Here is a 21,055-nt window from a genome sequence, read left to right as displayed (position 1 = left end):
ACTAATAATTTAAGGATTTTGTTAACACGTGTTGTAGCCCGTTTATTATTAGTGAAAAATTTAAATATTTTTATTTGATGAATATAAAATAAATATATTAAAAATTTAAATTTTTTATGTTTTTAATGAAAATTTTTTTATTTTATAATCTTAGCATGTCCTCTATAGATAAACCTATAATTTAAAAGTAGTTTACATCATTGATTGATAGTTAAGGAAAAAAATGAGTTAATAGTCAAAGTCATTTCTATAAAATATTCCGATCTCCATTTTGATCCTCGAAAGATAAAATTAATCGAAATCGTCTCCGAAAGATACACGACTTGGTCACGTTAGTCCTTCTGTCAGGTGGATGATGACGTGTTACGTTAAGTGTCACGTGACATGATGACGTGTCAGATTAGTGACATGTGGCGTCACTTGACATGTAAAAAAGTTATTTATAATCAAAATAGTCCTTGAAAATTCAGACACAAGTTATTTTCATCTCTAAAATTTTAAAAATTAATCAAATTAGTCTTTATATAATATTTTTTTTATTTTTTCTTGATAATATTAAATTTGAAATAATTTTTTATACTACTAATTTTAATAGAAATGTAATTGACAAAAAAAATTAGTAATTGTATCTTTTTTTAAAATTTTTTACAATACAATTATCTCTCTCCTTTAATTCTTCTCAAAATCTCTCTTATTCTTTTTTATTCTAAAATCTTTTTTTTACATTATTACATTTTGCTGGAATATATATATATATATACTCAAAATCAAAATTTTTGTATGTTAACCTAAACAAAGTTAACCCACCATGTCATCATGCCACGTGACACCTAACGTGACACATCATCATCCAACTGACGGAAGGACTAACGTGACAAAGTCGTATATTTTTTGGGACAATTTCGATTAATTTTGTCTTTCGATGACCAAAATAAAAATCGGATATGGAACGATTTTAACTATTAATTCAGAAAAAAATTGTACTGGATGTTCATGTATTCCCGGTAAGATTTGAAACAATGGTCTTAGAACTTCCCCAATTAAATTGAGTTTTGACAATGCCATGTTTAATTATTGACAACTATTCAGATTCTATGGGGCTCATCCTTAAACACTCCTTGCTAAGTATAGAGTGTTGCACACTTTATTAATTCGTTAAATCTAAACTCTTCATTTATTATATTTTATTTGAATGGTCTGGATTTAAAAAGGTAATCTGTTAATCAAGTTAACTATTTTTTTTATAAGTTTTAGATTTTTTTGTAAGTTTTAAATATTGGGCTGAAGTCCAAAATAAAAAAATAGTATATAAATATTAAACACGTGTACAAAAAAAAGTTATTGGACTTTAGAATTAAAATAAATAATACATGAAAAATAAGTTGAAAATCCATGTACTAAATCTAAAAAAAAAAATATATTAGAATCTTAAAAAAATAATATTAAATACATATTATGTATATAATATTAACTATAAACACAATGATAAAAAATTTTGTGTTATATAAATTTAATTAATATATATATAATTTTATTTTGTGTGAAACAAAATTATAACATTAAATATGAATAGAATGATAAAAGATTTTGTATTATATAAATTTAATTTAAAAAGTATATATACAACTTTAAAAGCAAACAAAAATATGAGAATTAGTATTGGGTTTTTTTCACACAATACATTTGTTTGTCAAAATTATTTTTCACAAGATCTATATTTTAAATATTTCATGTAATAAATTCATATACTCATATATATGATAAGGTAGTTTATGTTAAATAATCTATATTGTATGATCCCAATTTATATATGTTATATTTTATTATTGACCAAATTCGAACTAAATAGAAAATAAAGCCAAATATTTAAGTTTATTTTTATCAAATCTGTATGATATTATAATTGTTCTTGCAAAAGAAAAAGAAGTTTAATAAAAAAATTCATATAAAAAATATTTAAATAATTTTTTTATTAATAATTTTTTTATTGAAATATGTTACTTTACTATATTTAAAATATATTATTTGAAATAATTATATTATTTTAGTTAATATATATTATTTAAAAAATATTTAAAATTTATTATTTTGTATTAAGAATATTATTAAAAATATATTATTAGTTTTTCTTAAAATAATATTTTTTTTTCTTTGGTTCAAATACTATCACAACAAAAAAATTTTAATAAAAAAATACTTTTAATTATATATTAAATAGAATAATTATTTATTAGGCTTATTCTTATACAGATAAGAATTTTTTTTAGTTTTATAGCAGTAATATTTTATACTAATTCATCGTGTTGAATGAGGGAATTAATTTTTTGTTGTTAGTGTCAATTTGTTTTGTTCAGCCCATGACAAAAAAAAAAATAATAATAATAAATAAATTTAATTTACCTAATAACTTTTGATAGCAAGTTAATTTTTAAAGAGTGCTGCACTCTCTATTTTACTTGGAGTGCACTAGCTTTTGCCATTGTTCCTCAAGAGAATATTGATAAACGAGTAATTTAATGATGCGGTTGCATTATTTAATCAGTATCATTTCCTATTACTCCATCAAAAGCTTTTTCATTCTCTGTGATTGAATTATTTGTTGTTTCTTCTTCAAATTATCTTTCGTTCTCCACCAAAAAATAAATAAAAGTAGGTATATTTCGTTTACTTTTGCAGTTATGCCTTACACTGCTCCATTATATATGAAGTTATGAACTATAGAGATTATAATCAACAGTTTTAAATTGAAGAAAGGCAAGAGTTGTTTGAAAACTCACGCACATAGCCCTGCAAAAAGCTTTGGCAATTTGGATTGTTATACATTGATGAAAAATGGATGGCAACAACAAGGAAACAGAATAAAGGAGAAAATATGCAACAAAAAACAATTTTTATTTCCATGAATTTTCCCTAGAAATTAACAGTAAAAATACATATATATACTGAGGTAATGCTCCAGAAATTTTCAGCGCTCATCAAAATAGTACTTGATTTTTGTAAATGACCAAATTGGTCATTGAATTTATAAATTGTGAATCTCATTCTTCCGTAATTCAACAAGCATTAATACTGACATGAAAAGGTAACATGACTAAGATTTCAGTATGGTCAAATAGGTATCTCACACAAATATAAAACCAAGATGAATCCAAGAAACTAATTCACGACACCTATTTGATCATATTAAAGACTTAGCCATGTCATCTTACCATTGTGGATGCCACACTGACACTTAAATACTCCATGTCGGCATTGTTTTAACAATTGAATTAAGGACTAAGGAGATTCACAATTTATAAATTCAGGACTAATTTGGTCATTTTCGAAAGTCAAGTCTGCTTCGATGCACGTACCTCGTATAATAACAATTTAAAACAAAACATTGACACTACATAGAAATTAAACTCGTGGGATCGAATGATCGATTGGGAGATTCTTGTGGATGAGATAGGAAGGGCGGCCATTTTTCTTGGTCAGCAAATTCTTGTCAACGAGATTGGAAAAGAAGGAAACATAACTGCTTCAGAGCTCATCCTGCACATCAAAGTGAACATATTTTTCAGTAACATATAAGACATGATAGCTTCTTCCCACTTAATCCTTTTCATCAATGAATGCTATGATATGAAAACTTGGCATTACGTTTAAGGTTTTAAATTATAGTGAACAAATGTTGAGAATGATCATAAAAAAGCTACTCTCTATCTCCAGTGAATCTATTTGACATTAGAAAGAAGAAATGCTGGAAAAATATGCTACTTACATGATCGTAGTCATAACGGCGATGCTGCACATTGAAAAAAGAACAATTCAGTGCAATGGTTGTTGAAAAAGAAATGCAACAGAAATCAGCATCTAAACAAGATTCATTAAACAAAAGAAGAGTAAAAATTGAAGTCAATTCAGGCAAAGGTACAAACCGAGATAATACTCAAATTTGTCTCTAAAATATAACCCATTCTCCAAATTAGTCCGTGAAAGATTTTGTTAATCATATTAGTCCTATCTGTAAGTCAAATTGGTCATTTCGTAAGTTAAATGATAATGTGTCATGTGACATTAACTTGTCATGTCATCATGCCAAGTGTCACATCATTGCCTAATGAATGGAAGTATCAATTTGACTCACGGTTATATCTTTTAAGGACTAATATAACTAACAAAATTTTTCAATGACCAATTTGAAGAATGTATTATCTTTTAGGGACAAATTTGAGTATTATCTCAGTACAAACCCTTCTGTATTTGTCTTTATATCTGTCCCGGTATCGTCGATCATGGCCCCTCTCTCGCCTGCGCCTCTCGCCTTCTTCTCTTGCTCTTTGAGCCTCCTGCACAAAGAAAGGTTTTAAAATCCTTGAAAGGAAACTAGATTGTCTTTCGAAACAGATGGTGGAACTCAAAAAGATGTATATATGTCTATGTACCTCTTCCTCTTTGGCTTTTCTCACTTTTTCTGCTTCCTCAAAAGCCTCCTTCTCAATCTAATAAGCCAAAAAACAAAGTTCATGTTAAAGGAGAATCAATTATAATCCATAGTAGCAGCTTCATTATGATTGCATATTGAAATTTGAAAGCCTTCAATATCATACAATTTGAAGTTGTCCTTATATTAGTCCATTATGTATAAATTTTCCAATGTATTCCTTTAATTTATCTTTTTTGTTCAAGGTATACTAGTTTGATTTCAAGCTAAATCGAATGCGATTCGAATAGAAAAGCTCACCTCTCTATTGGCAAAAACTTCATCAACAACTTGTCTTGCATAATCAGGATCATCACAAATCAAAACGTTGTCGAAAACTGAACCACCTTTCACCTGAACCACAATATTCAGTTTACTTCATTAACTGCTGCCACCAATTTTGGCCAAAAAATGTTTCCAGTATAATCCAAGAAATTCACCATACCTGCCAAACTTCGATGCCAACATACTTGATAGGCTTAAGTACATAAAGATCAGGATCATCTTCAAACTCTGATACAGAGAAATAGAATGAAACTTAAGCATTCAATTGTATGCAAGAGAGTTTGTAATATACACTAAAATTTGACAAAGAACCTAAGGATTCATTTGAACATACCTGGATTATCTATCCATGGAGTTTTCCACTTCCCTTGGTAGTTAGGGTTCTTGATTTTCTGTTTAACATGAAGGTTGAATCTAAGATGAGGAAAAACAACACAGAAAAAAGGGCCTAATGCTTGCAGCCACAAACCTTTCTTTTCCATGGTCCTTTGTATGCTGGATTCGGTATCTTTGGTGGCCTCCAGATACCATCTTCCTCTTCATCCCAGTTTTCAGGCTAATCAAACATAAGAATAAGTATGAGATATTTTGCTTCAAATTGTTTTTTCATTGATCTCATCATCACAGTGCTTTGAAAAACCAAAATGATGCAAACCAACGAAGAAAGAATGTAAGATGAAATGGAGGAAAATGAGGATGCAACTATCAACTAACCTCTCTAGCATTTGGATCAGGAATTTCAGCTGGGATTGAATCATATCCCTGCAGCACCAAAAAACAAATAAATAAGTTTGCGATCATCTCAAAACACCAAAAGCACCATCCCTTGTTCACTTATAACTCATGAAAACTTAGAACTTTTGGATACCTCAGGTTTGACATCATCAGGGTCTTCAATGAATTCCCTTTCGTCCCAGTCTTTAGGCTGCGAATCAGAAGATGTTTTAATGTCAAAATAAAACTGTACAGAATCGTAGCTTGATCACAAGAAATCAAACTTAAAAGCACCATGTCATGCTAATAAACCTGGTTTAGAACTGGCTATTTGCAAAGTAAAACAGCTCAATATCAAACCTTTTTCGCCTTGGTATCTCGGAGTTTCCGTGGTGGAAGAATGTCCCAATCTGTATACATGCTTCCTGAATCTCTCTCTCTATTATCAATCAAGACGCTGTATGACGCATCCGGCCTAAGAATGAATGTGTAGAAATGACTTAACTTGTCAGTTTCACATTGCAGGTCCTTCTTGATGGGATAGTTTTGACCCTGGTATGAGAGTATGACATGGAGCTTCTTTGTGTCTGTTCCACATATATCTGGTCCAAACATTAAGCTGTAGAGATTCTGTCAGTATAACATCCATTTTTGTCGAAAATTCGGATAAAGAGGACAGAAATATACATCCATCCACTTTGTTCAGCTTTTTATTCCTTTTTGATAATGCTTTTAATTCTCATTACTTAGGCTTCTAAATGCCATTAGTACAAAAGAGGAAGTGATGAAAATTGGTTAATATTCTGAGAGTTAGATTATTCAAATTGCAGATTGATATTTGATCACTTGATAATTCAAGAAGCATTGACAAATTGAAGAATGTGGGATAAGCAACACACCTGTAAGGAGTATCGCCGCCGAACTTCTTCTGATTGACAAAACCAGAGAGCAGCTTTATGTAACCGCCACCACACTCGATATCTTGTTCAAATTTTATAGAATATTGGAGGACCAATGTTCTGTTCTTGTTGGTGAATTCTGGTATCTTTGCAGAGATGGCAAAGTGTTTGGCATCATGAGATGTTTGAATGCCTAAAAAATCACACATAACGTTACATATTAAGGAAAGGAGACAAATAGAAGTCCCTCACAACATAAAGTGAATCCATTCATTTAGCTTTTCATCACCAATACCATAATCAATAGAATGAAATTCATTCGTTTATTTTGGTCATTGCCTCAAGCATAACTAGAATAAAATTCACTTGGACATGATACTATGTAGTATGTACTATGTTAAATGAAATTTCCCTTTCTTCATTGAGTGCTGTAAACTTAACTGCCACTAACTAAAAATGGCAGTAACAACTAACAAGTACCTTTGTCATCTGGGTCTCCCGACCATTCTCCAGCCGTGTGCTTGAACGAACCGGCTTTTCCTTCGCTTTTTTTCCAATCGGATGTCACCCAGCGACCTTTCCATCCATCTAAAAAAAAAAATCCAGACACATAAACAACCATATTTCACCATCAATGTAAAAAACCAAGACCACCCTGCAAAACTATAAGCTGAATTCCCAATCCAACACACATTTGTTTTGACTTTTGGTACTTGACTTCTTAGTCTTAGTTTGTGAACTTTATTATTGTTTCAAAAATCCAAACATGGTATATAATTATTGTAAGATAATTACAACACTAGCCATAGAGTTTGGCTGTAAAGTATAGTAAAAAATAATAACTAATAATATAACCAATTATTACAAAGTAACTAACTTTCAGTTATAACTAACTCACCAAACTCAACCAACCAATCAGATATTTTATAATAATACCAATGAAATATTAAAAATAAGCATCAAGTGATCAAAAGCAGAAAAAAACAGTAATACTAACCATCAAAGCGCTCTTCAAAAATGATTTCAGAAACAGAAACAGAAACATGTATCAGAACAAAGCAAAACAAAGCAAGGTTCTTTAACCCAGCTAATGCATTATTATTAGCCATATTGGGTAGTGCCAAGTTCAAGTTGCAGACTTGAGCTACTTATAGAGGACCCTTTTACTTCTTAGCCCTTCCATGCCTTCTTAATTACTTATATGCCATGCACACACTAATTATGGTCCACTTGCAAGGTTATTGGAACTTTAATAATAATGCTAATACAAAATAAGCTTTGAGAATCCTTTTTATTTTTATTTATTTACTTATCTTTGCTTTATGCTTTTGGTGTGTTCCCTACTTGTGGAAAGGAACACACGATGTTGATTCCGTGAAAAAGCATGATTGGTGTTAAAATTTTGTCCAATAGAGGGCCAATTTAGACGTAGCTATATCCAATGGTATAATTTCTATTATTTTTTCTGTCATATATTTATATATATTTGGATTATATATTTGATGTGAATGAATTTTTTGTAAGTCAAGGTCCACGAGACCTTGTGTTTCATGAAAGTCATCAAACCAAACAATAAGGCAAAGAGAGAAAAGGGTTAATAAGGTACTTTCCAAGAAGGGGCGCGTTAGAATGTTCAATGATGATGACAATGTCAGTCAACTCCAAAGTCCACTAAACTTATTGTGTTCCTTATTCACTTGACTTGGTCCATAGAAAAAATTTACTAATTATCACTCTTATATGTGCTTATGGTCATGACATGAAAATTATGAATTCAATTGCTCTATCTCATTTTCCTACTTCATTCTCAATTCTTCGATGAAAGTTCGAAAAATTGATTTAAAAAGAAATGTAGATAATCTCATATCAAGATTAAACAGGAACTTGCAAACCTGATGATTGTCTTAAATGCTAAGATTATCATAACTTCGGATTTTTGAACTAATATTTTAAAAAAAATTGTTAAATATATTTGTTTAAGCTTAGTAAAGATATAATATTGAAAAAAAAAAAACAAAAAACAAAAGGGAACTAAACTAAGGCGCTTGTATCTAATCACTAATAATGTTTTTCAATCGTGCTTAAAATCTTAATTAAGAATAAGTAAAACAACCCAACTATAATTTGTTACTTTTGTTCTACAAATGTAAACTAGGCAGGATTGTCCTCCCATTGAAGCCATATATTCAATTCTTGCGTACAAACTCTCAAATATACGGAATGAGAGAATTTGTATACGTTTCAATTTCGCATCTGCATATTAGATATATGTAATCACTAATCAATAATCATCACTAATAACTCTTACAATAAGATGGCTAGGTTTGAGGTTACATATGCAATTATTTGATTAATTGATCAAGACAAGTTAGTAGTATTTCGTACGATTTAAGACTACTGTTCATACCCTGGCCCAATAAATAGGGCCCAGGATCCAAGCAAAGAAGCCCAACCCAAAGGGGTTGGCCCTCCCTCAGTACCAGCCTTCATCCCCAGAAGTCGGTACTGAACACGACCTGCTCCAAAGAAGTCGGATACGAGGGTTAGCTGGCAGATAACACTCATTCGAATGAGTAACTGCCCCTAGAAACTCTCTAACCACTTCATAGAGCCATATCTTAACCTCCCTAAGATATGGGAACGGTTATCTACCTAAAAAGGTGGCACTACTTCAGCGGTGGTTATTGGTTCACCACTATAAATACCCTGACATCCCTCAGGTATCACTAAGTCCCAATACATTCTCAACTTGCCCACACTCTTGCTAACTTAGGCATTGGAGTGTCTTTGCAGGTACCACCCCCCATTCTTCCACACGCACAAGTCGGACGGAGGAACACCGAGTTTCAGGTTCACTCGATAGCCACCTCCCTCACGCGTTTGGGCCAACCAACGTCATCCGGCCCACTAATCTCTGGTTACCCACCGTAACATTGGCGCCGTTGCCGGGGACCCGAGAGATTAACCAGTGATGGCGGAAAGATCCCCTGAAGAAGGTCATGTGAAGACAGATTCTGATCAAGAGAATTTGAACACTGGAAACAATGAAGCAGATCAGAACCTCCACCAGGAAGCTAATGATCAAAATAAGGAAGGCACTTCCGGAATCAAAAATCCGAAGGTAAACTCCTCGGAGGGGCGCGAATCAGAAAAAGAAGGACCCCCTCTCGCTAGTGAGCTTATGGGACTAATCCATAGCCGCCTCGAGCAGCTAGAACAGGAGCGGGAACGACAAAGGGAGGCTGAAAGGAACCTAAAAGAGGAGATGGAGCGACGAAAAGAGTTAGAAAGAAAACTCTTAAAGTTAGAATCCTCCCTCAAAGGTCGGAATTCCCACGACGATAGAGAAGATTCTCCCTTAGGAGAGAAAGATCCGTTTAGCGAGGACATAATGAGGGCAAAAGTTCCGAGAAACTTTAGAAGCCCCGATATGGACCTCTACGATGGAACCACCGATCCAAAGCATCATCTGAGCAACTTTAAAAGTCGGATGTATCTGACCGACGCTTCTGACGCTACGCGATGCAAAGCTTTCCCGACAACCTTGTCAAAAGCAGCGATGAAGTGGTTCGACAGTCTCCCTCCGAGGTCAATTACCAGTTTTGAAGACCTCTCAAGAAAATTCTTGATGAGGTTCTCCATCCAGAAGGACAAAGTAAAACATGCACCAAGCCTCCTGGGAATAAAACAGGAGGTCGGGGAGCCCTTACGGGCCTATATGGAAAGATTCAACAAAGCATGTTTGGAGATTCAAGACCTGCCCACCGAAGCGGTCATCATGGGGCTAGTCAATGGTCTTAGAGAAGGTCCCTTCTCACAGTCCATATCAAAAAGACACCCCGCCTCTTTAAATGATGTACAGGAAAGAGCTGAAAAGTACATCAATATGGAAGAAAACGCTAGGCTAAGAGACCCGAGTTTGAGAATCGGGCACCCTCCCTCAACGAAAGAAAGGGAGAAGGAAGCGAAGAAGAAGGAAGAGCTCGGCCTTGATAGGCCAAGAAAATATCACTCTTATACTCCATTGAAAGTTCCTGTAGTGGATGTATACAGAGAAATTTGCAATACTGAAAGGCTGCCTCCCCCCAGACCCATCAAGAATAAAAAAGGGGGGAGCCGCAGTGATTACTGCGAGTACCATAAGATATATGGACACTCCACAAACGACTGTTACGACCTTAAAAATGTGATAGAAAAGCTAGCCAGAGAATGTCGGCTAGACAGATATCTCATAGAAAGGTCGGACGGTCATGGAAAAAGAAAGCGAGAAGATACGGATAGAAGAGACCCATCACCACAAACTCCGGAGAGACATATTCATATGATCTCAGGAGGATTTGCAGGAGGGGGACTCACAAAATCCTCTCGAAAAAGACATCTCAAGAGAGTCTACCAGGTCGAAGAGGGGTCCTCCGATCTTCCGACCATTTCATTCATAAAGGAAGACGGGCGAGGAGTAATCCCTGGGCACGATGACCCAGTGGTAATTACCATGATCCTGGCAAATGCCCATCTACACAGAACACTAGTAGACCAAGGAAGCTCAGCAGACATCCTCTTTAAGCCCGCTTTCGACAAACTAAGTTTAGATAAGAAAGAGTTAAGAGCCTACCCCGACACCTTGTAGGGATTAGGTGACACGCCAATAAAGCCACTAGGATTTTTACCCCTCCACACCACCTTTGGAAAGGGGGAAAAATCAAAGACTCTGAGTATAGACTTAATAGTCATCGACGTGGGGTCGGCTTATAATGCTTTAATCGGCAGAGCTACCCTTAATCGACTCGGAGCGGTGGTATCGACGCCCCACCTCTGCATGAAGTTCCCGACCTCGTCGGGAATAGCAACGGTGCGGGGAGATCAGAAGCTGGCAAGGAAGTGCTACAATGAAAGCCTAAACCTGAGAGGAAAAGGCAGAGAAGTCCACACAATAGAACTCGGGGGAGCAAGGGTTAACGAAGAGCTTCGACCACAGCCCGGGAGAAAAACTGAAGAAATTCAGGTCGGCGAAGAGGAAGGAAAAAACACTCACATAGGAGCCAACCTAGGGGAAACCCTAAGACAAGGGTTGACTAAGCTCCTAAGAGATAACTCCGATCTCTTCGCCTGGAAGGCTTCCGACATGCCTGGGATAGATCCCGAGCTCATGTCTCACAAGCTCTCGGTCTACTCAGGGTCCCGACCTGTACAACAAAGAAGACGCAAGCTCGGCCCAGAGCGAGCCCTAGTAGTAGAAGAGCAAGTGCAGGCGCTCCTAGAAGCCGGCTTCATCAGAGAAGTCAAATACCCAACATGGCTAGCCAATGTAGTACTAGTCAAAAAACAAAATGGTAAATGGAGAATGTGCGTCGACTACACCGACTTAAATAAGGCATGTCCCAAGGACCCTTATCCACTACCAAGCATTGACGCCCTAGTGGACTCTAGCTCGGGGTATCAATACCTGTCATTCATGGACGCTTACTCAGGATATAACCAAATCCCGATGTATAAACCAGACCAGGAAAAAACATCATTCATCACGCCCAGAGCCAACTATTGCTACGTGGTCATGCCATTTGGATTGAAAAATGCAGGAGCCACATATCAGAGGCTAATGAATAAGGTGTTTGCTCCACACTTAGGGAGCTTAATGGAAGCATATGTCGACGATATGTTGGTAAAAACCAAGGAGGAAGTTGACCTCCTATCCGACCTCTCACAAGTCTTTGACACCCTAAGGTCGCACGGGATGAGACTAAATCCTGCAAAGTGCGCCTTCGCAGTGGAGGCAGAAAAATTTCTAGGATTCATGCTAACACAAAGAGGGATCGAAGCCAATCCCGACAAGTGTAGAGCTATCCTAGAGATGAAAAGCCCGACTTGTTTGAGAGAAGTCCAACAGCTGAATGGCCGACTAGCAGTGGCAGGATCAGCATTAAGATCCCTTCCACTGTTCTCCCTACTAAAAAAGGGGCACCAGTTTGAGTGGACCCCCGAATGCGAGGAGGCGTTCCAGGAGTTCAAAAAGTTTTTGAGCCAACCTCCTATCTTGACCCGACCTATAGCCGGAAAAGACCTCATCCTATACCTCTCCGTGGCAGACAGGGCTGTCTCAGCAGCCTTGATAAGAGAAGATGAGGTCAGACAACACCCAATCTACTTCATCAGTAAAGTTCTACAGGGCCCTGAGCTAAGGTATCACAAATTAGAAAAGTTTGCCTACTCCTTAGTAATAGCCTCTCGAAGGCTACGGCCTTACTTTCAGGCTCACACAATAAGAGTCCGTACGAACCAACCCATGAAGCAAATCCTCCAAAAGACGGATATTGCAGGAAGAATGGTACAATGGGCAATAGAGCTCTCCGAGTTCGACTTAAAGTATGAAACTCGGACGGCGATTAAAGCCCAGTGCCTCGCCGACTTCATTGCTGAATATGCAGGTGATCAAGAGGACAAACCGACTACCTGGGAACTCTACGTGGATGGGTCCTCCAATAAAACAGGAAGCGGCGCAGGCATAATATTGGTAGATGAAAGGGGAACCCAGATAGAAGTTTCCCTCAAGTTCGAATTCCCAGCTTCAAATAATCAGGCAGAATACGAAGCCTTGATCGCAGGATTGAAGCTGGCTGAAGAAGTCGGTGCCACGAAAGTGATGGTATACAGCGACTCCCAGGTGGTGACCTCCCAAATAAGTGGGGAATATCAGGCAAAAGACCCAACTATGAAAAGGTACTTGGAGAAAGCCTCGGAGCTCCTGGGGCGCTTTGCAGAAACCGAGGTGAAACACATAACTCGGGATCTAAACAGCAGAGCAGACGCCCTATCCAAGCTAGCAAGTACCAAGCCAGGAGGAAATAACAGAAGCTTGATTCAAGAGACACTCCAGGAACCTTCAGTGGTAAAAACGGAAGACACACTAGAAGTCTTTGAAGTGGTCGGATTAAACCTCGGATGGATGAACCCCTTAGTCGAATACCTAAAATTCGACATCCTCCCTAAGGAGGAAAAAGAAGCCCAGAAAATCCGAAGGGAAGCACAACACTATACTTTGGTGAAAAATGTTCTCTACAGAAGGGGGATATCAACACCATTGTTAAAGTGTGTACCGACCTTAAAAACCACCGAGGTGTTGGAGGAGGTACATAGCGGAATCTACGGGAACCATCTCGGAGCCAGGTCATTGGCCAGGAAAGTGATCCGAGTTGGATTTTACTGGCCAACCTTACAGAAAGATGCCACAGAATTTGTGAAAAAGTGCCAGCCATGCCAAATACATGCAAATTTCCACGTGGCTCCCCCAGAAGAGCTCATTAGTATCACTTCTCCATGGCCCTTTGCAAAATGGGGAATGGATTTGTTAGGTCCTTTTCCCCAGGCGCCAGGACAAGTTAAATACCTAATAGTGGGAATAGATTACTTCACAAAGTGGATAGAAGCAGAACCACTGGCCACCATCACTGCACAGAGAAGTCGGAGGTTCCTCTACAAAAATATAATCACAAGGTATGGGATACCTTATTCCATTACCACAAATAATGGAACCCAGTTCACCGACTCCACCTTTAGAAGCCTGGTAGCCAGTATGAAAATTAAACACCAGTTCACCTCGATAGAACACCCACAAGCCAACGGGCAAGCCGAAGCAGCCAACAAAGTCATTCTGGCAGGGCTGAAGAAAAGGTGACAAGAGGCGAAAGGAGCTTGGGCTGAAGAGCTCCAACAAGTACTATGGGCTTACAGAACAACCCCCCAATCCGCCACTGGAGAAACACCCTTCCGACTAGTCTATGGCGTAGAAGCCATGATCCCAATAGAGGTCAATGAGCAAAGCCCAAGAGTGATCTTCCACGACGAGATCAGGAATATACAGGGGCACAAAGAAGAGCTCGACTTGCTCCCTGAAGTCCGAGAAGAAGCTCAGATAAGAGAAGCAGCGTTGAAACAAAGGATGACTACAAGGTACAACAAAAAAGTCATTCGAAGGAGTTTCACCCCTGACGACTTAGTCTTAATCAGAAACGACATTGGAATCAACAAATCGGGGGAGGGAAAACTCGCTGCTAATTGGAAAGGACCATACAAAGTCAAGGAGGTCTTAGGAAAAGGCTATTATAAGGTGACCGACTTAGGCGGCACCGAATTACCAAGGTCATGGCATGCTTGTAATATGAAAAGGTACTACAGTTAAAAGCGAACTCTACTCCTTGATGTACTCTTTTCCCAGCTTCATGATTTTTTCCCAGAATCAAAGGGTTTTTTCTGAAGAAGGGTTTTTAACGAGGCATCATAGTAGGGACTAAGGGAAATAAATTATCAAAAGCCCTTAGTAGTAACAAGGTACCTCCTCGATTAATAAAGATCTTTTTTTCTTAAGTATCTCTTTTAAATTCCCTTTTTTTTATTTTCTTTCTACGAAACGCGCCGATTTAAGCTCGACAAAACGTGAAAATCCCATGAACCGACCTAGATGGTCGTCAGGATAAAACGACGAGGTACAAGTCGGCGTAAAGAGGCTATAGAAGTCGATCATGATAAACTCGGGAGCAGTCCGACTCATAAGTCAGAATGCGAAACCGAGTAAAATTAAAATGAATCGCAAAAGTAGCCTAAGTCACGAAAAACTCAATAAAACAAAATTGAGTACTAGGAATAACAAAAAGAGATAAGGAAAAACTAAGAAAAAGGCTGCCTTGAGAATCAAGGAAATTCAGAAAAGCAGGCAAGTCCCAAAGAAAAGATTTTCTCCAGAAAAGATCAAAGAGTCAAAGGAACCACGAAAAGCATGCGCGCATACGGTAACTCAAAACCCTTATCCAAAAAAGGGTATTTATTTAACGATAAATTAAACCCCTATTAAAAAAAAGGGGCATTATTGTTTTGTTTACGGCCTTAAAAGGCCAAAAAATTGTTCAAAACACCAACAAATAAATATAAAGAGTTTAAAAAAGAGGGGCCCACAGGCCGGGCCCCGATAGCCAAAAATCACTTTTTTAGAAGATCACTACCAGCAGAGTCAGGGGGAACGCCAGGAGCAGGAGTTGAAGAGGAAGTCGGAGGAACGGTAGAAGAACTCGGAGCGTCCTTAGAGTGAGGAGGGGACTCTATGATCCTCTGCCCCCGAGTCTTTAAATCAGACTCAGACTCCACTATGGGGACAGGAGGATCCACGATGGCACCATCAATAACAATCTTATCAGGGTCCAAAGGAGAAAGGTCCAAGTCAGGAGCAATAACTCCGACCTGTTCCTTGAAAATCCTCCAGGCCTCATCAGCACCATCCGCAATAGAGTCCTCCAACTCGGTATAGGCCTCCCGAGCGTTCAGCAAGTCATTTTTTACAGACACAAGATCAGCAAACAAACTGTTGTAGCTGGCTTGCGCTGCTTTCCTCAAATCCATCTCCATGTTGCATTGGGCTTGCAAATTTTTCCCTTTCTCTCTGAGGCTGTCCCTCTCCTCCGTCAGTTTGGCGACTTTCCCCTCCAACTCCTTCTCATGCTCCTGATATATACGAAGCCTACCCTCCAGCTCCTCGACCCTCGAGGTCGTCCCTAAAGAGCTGATGGGAGTCTTCTCAAATATATCCAAGAGTTTGCCACAAACCCCCGCCGTCTTGAGACTCTCCTCAACCACAGTAGTGAGGTAGTGCCGAACAGAAACATCATCCATACTCATACGAGCATGAGGATAGATGTTCTTTCGGACGAACGCAAGAGCGTCCGCCTCACCAGAAGCGCCAGACTCTAAGGTCTTGCGCTTCTTTGGCTCTGGTTCGGGAGTAGGTCGGACGGGAGGGGGTGGCAGAGAGGAAGCAGAGGAAGAAATTACAATAGGTTGAGAGGGAGTCCCAACGTTCCGAGGAGGAGGAGGGGGAGAGACAACCGTCCTAACACCTCCAGACCTGGCTCGAGACTTTGCCTTGGCTTCCTGAACCCTCTGGTAAGACTCTTGAGCGTTTTTCTTTGCCATCTCTGCAAAAACAAATTGGTAGCTAAAATCAGACAAAGTCGGTAAAAGAAATTGCAAGTCGGAAATAAGCGAGAAACGCAAAAAGCTACCTAATTGTGACTGAACAAAGGTCGGCGACCCCTGGAGAAATTTTTTAGTATCAAAGTATGGGGCCCTCCCCCACGCTTCTCGGAGGAACCCCACAATGGCTGCTTCTACCTCATTTAAGTCATCCAGACCATATTTCTCGCAAGGGGAGGCCTCCAGCCAATATAAAGGAAATCGGGGAGAAGAATGATCATCCAGGAAAAAGGGATGGTGACCCTCTACAGCTTGCACTTTGAAAAAGTAGTTCTTGAAGTCATGAAAGGACTCGTCAAAAAGGGTAAAAAGTCTCCGACCTTGTATGGCTCGGAACGACACCCACTGTTGTTTATTGTTTAGCCCACTGAAGGGTTTTGTCATATGAAAAAGATGGAAAAAAATCTTTAAAGAAGTCGGGAACTCTAAAGCCTGGCTGATAAATTGATAAATTTTCAAAAAACCCCAAGAGTTGGGGTGAAGCTGGGTGGGAGCGACTCGACAGTGATGCAAAACAGATATCTCAAAATTTGAAAAAGGAAGAAAAACACCCAAACGGGTGATCATGCATTCATACATAAAGAAAAAATGAGGGGCCGCCTCATCGACTCTTCCAAAACAAACCCGGTCTTCAGGACCCGGGACTACCAATTCATATTTTGGTTCGTCATCCTCAGAAGTACAAATTCTGTGATGAGTGCGAAGGTTGGTAATGAACTCAGAATCGACTGAGGGCTCCTCCCCTAAGACTGTGACATCAACCTAGTGAGAGAGAGCATCTACAGAAGCCATTTCTTTTTATAAAAAAAAGGGGGTAACAAAACCTACAAGGGGAAAAGAAAAATCACCAACACGGTCTCTAAAGGGAGGAGGATGCGAAACTAAAGTCTACAAATCAAATTTATCTACAAAGGCATATTAAAGAACTAACCTTTATCCGGAAATAAGGGTTGGAAGCAAAAGCCTTCGAAGATGCAAGAACGCAGCACGAACGAATACAAGGAAAATTTGAAAGATCGCAGAAACGAAACAACGAAAGAGAGGGAAAATATTTATAAGAACGTTAGGGGCATAATGGTAAAATCGGGGCAATCATTAATGAAGATGCACCGTTACCAAGGCTATTAAATCCTTACGCACACCCCTAACAGACACGACGCTTGATTGGACGTAACTGTCAGAACCAAAAGGTCACGAAAAATCACGTCGGTTTTCAAACCATCACGTCGGTCCTCTTACAAATCGGCTATGACCCCGAGTTGAATACTCGAACCCAACTCTTAAAAATAAATTGGGCTCGAGTAGGGGCACTGTTCATACCCTAGCCCAATAAATAGGGCCCATGATCCAAGCAAAGAAGCCCAACCCAAAGGGGTTGGCCCTCCCTCAGTACCAGCCTTCATCCCCAGAAGTCGGTACTGAACACGACCTGCTCCAAAGAAGTCAGATACGAGGGTTAGCTGGCAGATAACACTCATTCGAATGAGTAACTGCCCCTAGAAACTCTCTAACCACTTCATAGAGCCATATCTTAACCTCCCTAAGATATGGGAACGGTTATCCACCTAAAAAGGTGGCACTACTTCAGCGGTGGTTATTGGTTCACCACTATAAATACCCTGACATCCCTCAGGTATCACTAAGTCCCAATACATTCTCAACTTGCCCACACTCTTGCTAACTTAGGCATTGGAGTGTCTTTGCAGGTACCACCCCCCATTCTTCCACACGCACAAGTCGGACGGAGGAACACCGAGTTTCAGGTTCACTCGATAGCCACCTCCCTCACGCGTTTGGGCCAACCAACGTCATCCGGCCCACTAATCTCTGGTTACCCACCGTAACAACTACCTATGCAATTATTTGAGACCACTCTTTGCAAGCTGCAAATATCGTCAACTATGGGGTATAATCTGTTGTTTGATTTGAGCTATAAGGTAATTTAGGCACCTTCACCTCCTTGATTCTATGTTAATACCACGACAGGCAAATATGCCACTTGAGTTTTGAACATGTAACAACTTATATCCATTAATGTATAGAATCGGTTAAAAGTCCAAGTGGCATGCCACAATAAATTAACTAGAAGGTAGGACTTAGGACTCTAATGTCAAAAGGGCAGGCATTGTAATGTAAAACAAAGCAAAATAGATTAGCAATATGCATTGGATCCTCAGAATAGGGCAACTCAAGTCAATACTTAATATGGAGAAATCTGACACATTTTTATTGACATGAATATTGGGGGGAAAAATATAGTATAGTTTTGAGAAGCCAATTCTACCAAAAGCAAAGTACCATTCAAGCTGGCAAATCCCAGCTAATAATCTTCTGGGATTTTATATGGGGTAAGAAAGTTGAGTTGCATTTTAGAAGCAAACAAGTAGAATAAGAAAAACATCTTGAAGTGATGGTTTTACACTACTACATGAGAAACAAAAGAAAAATTATACACCAGCCTCTACGATCGCTCTACTTTGCCTGAGGATGAGATGCAATGAAGTCAACCGCAAGTTGGATTGAGTTGATCTTGTCAGCTTCATTATCGGGAATTTCAAACCCAAACTCTTCCTCAAGTGCCATCACGATCTCCACTGAATCCAGACTGTCCAATCCAAGATCATTTTGGAAATGAGCATTTGGGGTGACCTGGAAAAGGTGGAAGAAGTATAGGTTATGTACTAATGAGAGAAATTTTTTTAGGCAGCGATAGGGTAACAACCCCTTGTCTTGCATTTGTAGAACCTCGCAAAAACTGAGGTTTGTTCCAATGCACAAGTCAGTTTTTGGATTCACCTAGGTTACTATTATTGTATGACAGTAAAACTATCAAAAGGAACTAACAGTTTCCAATCTACTCACACTCGTGGTAGATATCAGGCATGGCATTGACCAAATTGAAAGTCTGAAGTAAACAAGTCCACACATGTAATTTAACATTACAAATGGAAATTTCGGGAACCAATAATAGGAAATCAAGGAGCATTTTCTTTGTCAGAAATTGAAGTTCATTACAAGGGAAGCGAAAGTGCATTAGAGAATGAGATGCACTCATAACAATCCAAAATCAACAACTACATCCTATGTGCATAAAGCATGCAACAAATGTTATCACCCCTTTAAGTGGGAAATCAACCAAAGCAACCAAGTTTTTTTTATTAATTTCAATTAAAAAGCTTAGTATCATAATCTATCATTTATTTTGATTAACGGATATCTATAACTACAAGTAAACGCATCAACAAGTATATTTGGAAGCAATATAATAATACTAGATTACGATGCATTTGTTTTAAGCCTAGGCAAAAGACGGCCTTTCTTTTCCATATGCTAATCTTTCGGATTATCGCGTAAGGACTATGACTACTACTTTTTAATGTTTAAGGTAAACGTCTGGTTACATGTAATAAAAAGGGGAATCGAGATCACCTATCCCACTGCCATGTTCCTATTTATTCATGTTCCACCAATAAGAATTGGACATGTGTCTATAACTCTTATATAAAATTTTAAGGATGAGTTCGATACAGAAAATCACTAATGGAAGTCATCTATAACAATGTACACCTTATGTTACCAAACATACCCTTAGGTGAAAAGGAAGTGTTAGTCTTATCTCATTATTTTGAAAAGATCATGTTCTTCTTTGATTTAAGGCAAATTCCTTTGATTGTGTGCACGAATAATTAAAAATAAAATAAAAAATAGCAACCAAAAACCGAAATGAAACATTTTAACGAGTAATCCCTCATAAGCCTTCGAAATTACGATCATATATTTATTTTTAACAATATTCCCTAAATTCAAGAAATTCAGTTTTGCTCCCTTGACATTGTATGATCGATCAATTAGTACTGAACTACTAATCAGAGACCTAAAACAAAAGCTCAATTCGTAAAGCCGGTAACTACAACAACTAACGCTTACGATTATAAAAGTAAGGGTTCTCTCTATATTGAAAGTTTGAAACAGAACCGATTCGGCATTTGCAGAGAGAATCAGATTCATCGATTCAAGAACGAGAAATGAGGGGAATGGAAAAATACCTTGGAAGGATCGACTTTCTGGAAGTTTTTGACGCAGAAGATGACGCGATCGGTGACCTCGGACTTGTCGAGGAAGCAGCCCCTAACTTCCTCGGAGAAGCGGCGGAGCAACACGGTGGGTGCCACCCTCAAAGGAGAAGCGTGGTTGGGAAGAGAGTTAACCTGAACTCTGAGGTACTTCATGAGAGGCAAACCAGCTACTCTCCTCGCCGCCATTGCAAAATCGATCTACACAAAAACCTAAAACCCTTCTTTGCTTCTTCTCTATTCTCGGTTCTCACTTCTCAGTTCTTCTCTCTTTAGCTGAAAATAGATACTGAATACTGATATGGTATCAAGCTCCTTTCCGTTAAGTTGGGCTTTAAGCTCATTGTTAGGCCCCAATCTAAAGCCTTTTAACTTTGCTCCTCTTCCATTTCCGGCCCATATTATCCAATTTTTAAACTGTAAACTTAATCCTTTGCTGAGCATCAAGGCCATAAAAGGCCCAAAGGCATACACGATAGCTAGTTAGGTACTTACTAATCAGTAATCAGTGAAGTGATTAATTTATTTATTTACTTAATTTAATATTAAATAAACATCAAAAATTCGAATCTAACTTAATTTTTGGTTTATAAGAATTAACACTA

The 21,055-nt window shown here is 38.2% G+C and overlaps 2 protein-coding genes across 2 annotated transcripts; both read right to left on the bottom strand.

Annotated features, from left to right (window-relative positions):
• Positions 1-2,873: 2,873 nt before the first annotated feature.
• LOC112744288 (calreticulin-3) lies at positions 2,874-7,704 on the bottom strand. The gene is made up of 14 exons (XM_025793860.3): positions 7,361-7,704; positions 6,844-6,951; positions 6,364-6,556; positions 5,825-6,083; positions 5,619-5,675; positions 5,465-5,512; positions 5,220-5,306; positions 5,085-5,142; positions 4,911-4,978; positions 4,727-4,819; positions 4,428-4,484; positions 4,236-4,331; positions 3,764-3,787; positions 2,874-3,534 (listed from the first exon to the last, which is right to left on the bottom strand). The coding sequence occupies exons 1-14, from the start codon at positions 7,470-7,472 to the stop codon at positions 3,523-3,525; spliced, it is 1,272 nt and encodes a 423-aa protein (XP_025649645.1). The 5' UTR covers positions 7,473-7,704; the 3' UTR covers positions 2,874-3,522.
• Positions 7,705-18,583: 10,879 nt separating this feature from the next.
• Positions 18,584-20,792, bottom strand: LOC112744287 (acyl carrier protein 2, mitochondrial). Its single transcript, XM_025793859.2, has 2 exons — positions 20,424-20,792; positions 18,584-19,026 (listed from the first exon to the last, which is right to left on the bottom strand). The coding sequence occupies exons 1-2, from the start codon at positions 20,637-20,639 to the stop codon at positions 18,850-18,852; spliced, it is 393 nt and encodes a 130-aa protein (XP_025649644.1). The 5' UTR covers positions 20,640-20,792; the 3' UTR covers positions 18,584-18,849.
• Between the last annotated feature and the right edge of the window lie 263 nt (positions 20,793-21,055).

Source organism: Arachis hypogaea, chromosome 14, assembly GCF_003086295.3.
Source record: "Arachis hypogaea cultivar Tifrunner chromosome 14, arahy.Tifrunner.gnm2.J5K5, whole genome shotgun sequence".
Lineage (NCBI taxonomy): Eukaryota > Viridiplantae > Streptophyta > Magnoliopsida > Fabales > Fabaceae > Arachis > Arachis hypogaea.
Note: the sequence above shows the minus strand (reverse complement) of the source record. Positions and strands in the feature narration are given on the sequence as shown.